This window comes from Saccostrea echinata, unplaced genomic scaffold (assembly GCF_033153115.1).
Source record: "Saccostrea echinata isolate AGI-Se365-2 ecotype Australia unplaced genomic scaffold, CSIRO_AGI_Sech_v1 ptg000009l, whole genome shotgun sequence".
Taxonomy (NCBI): Eukaryota; Metazoa; Mollusca; class Bivalvia; order Ostreida; family Ostreidae; genus Saccostrea; species Saccostrea echinata.
The window spans coordinates 16,848,721-16,850,000 of record NW_026889758.1 but is presented as its reverse complement, the minus strand read 5'-3'; the positions used below and the strand labels follow the sequence as shown (position 1 = coordinate 16,850,000).

Below are 1,280 nucleotides of genomic sequence, written 5' to 3'. Positions count from 1 at the left end.
CCGGACTGTGGACATTCCGTTCCAAGAGAGGGTTGTTTTTCATACATGATCCAGCTGAAAATTTGTTTTCACTTTTGGGTGTAAATACACCAAGGGTTGTTAAACAGTGATCCAATTCGTGGTATAACACTTCTGAAGTCTAAATGAAAATTATCGACAAACTATCTTGACCCAGGGTAAATATACCTGGAACATTGGAGGTATAAGATAACGCCCCCTTTATGCAAATTCAGACATGTCCTGTATAACGATTATGACGGTGCTCGCCAGGCCCCGCCTACTATCGACCGGAAATGAAAAGTCTATCCTTTCTTGATTGAGCGCCAGTGTCGATCACGTTCCAGTACAAACAAACCCCTTCTATTTAGACCTAAAGCAAATACCATTACGGCGAAATTGAGCTTGGTTTTCTCATTCAAAAACTTTGAAAATAAACAAATTTCTACTACAGGTCCTACTACTGATGTCAACTGTCGCATTAACGGTATTCTGGCTACTTCTAGCTTCGGACACATCTAAATTTCAAATGTTGCAAAATATCCTTAATGTTAAATGACACTATTTATGAAAGTAAATTTTATCCCACTGGTTTAAAAAAAATCTTAAAGGCGAATGTCTAAAAGGAAAGCGTGAGATTTTTATCTGTAGAACCTTGCACTTTTCTGCGGGTGAAAGGGACAGGGTTGAAGTTTTATATTACATTGGTGTCGTTCTTCTGATTCAAAGGATCTGATTTGTAAATCCGGAATGAAAAATCCAAATCTGATCACTGTGTAAAATATAATTAAAAAGTTTGTACCATGTATATGTTGGTGGTTCATTCATTTTCATGGATGCGCGGGTCTAGCAAATAACGTCTTACAGTCAAAAACATAAATATTTAACAACAAATGCCCATATCAAGTATCAATTTATTGTATTTATTTATCGAGTGTGTATCTTAAATTAATAAAAGTGTGAATGAATATGTGCAGAGCTATCGTTTTATGCCAATATTTGAGTTTATTTTTACAGTTGAGTTATCTGTGACAAAATTTGTTTTTACTATCTCAAAATATTTACCGCGCTTAATATTTACTCTCCGATATTAACGTGTTAAATAACTGTCCTACAGATAACGGTATAAATGGCCGATCTTGTTTGGTAAATATTCTGTGTTTGTCTAGCATTAAAAACGACTCTCCATCTTAGCCTTACATATCTGTTTTTGCACAATTTTGAACGGTAATACCAGCATACAAGATCTTTGTACTGAATTTAAATGGCATGGAAAAGTGTCC

The 1,280-nt window shown here is 35.2% G+C and overlaps 1 protein-coding gene across 1 annotated transcript in view; it reads right to left on the bottom strand.

The window, feature by feature from the left end:
- LOC133181891 (forkhead box protein A2-like) overlaps nt 1-157 on the bottom strand; it is a 2,013-nt gene extending 1,856 nt beyond the window's left edge. Inside the window, exon 1 of the mRNA XM_061316542.1 lies at nt 1-157. This exon is cut by the window's left edge and continues 1,856 nt beyond it. Coding sequence (XP_061172526.1) covers nt 1-47 — 47 coding nt within the window. The 5' untranslated portion in view covers nt 48-157.
- Nucleotides 158-1,280: the final 1,123 nt, after the last annotated feature.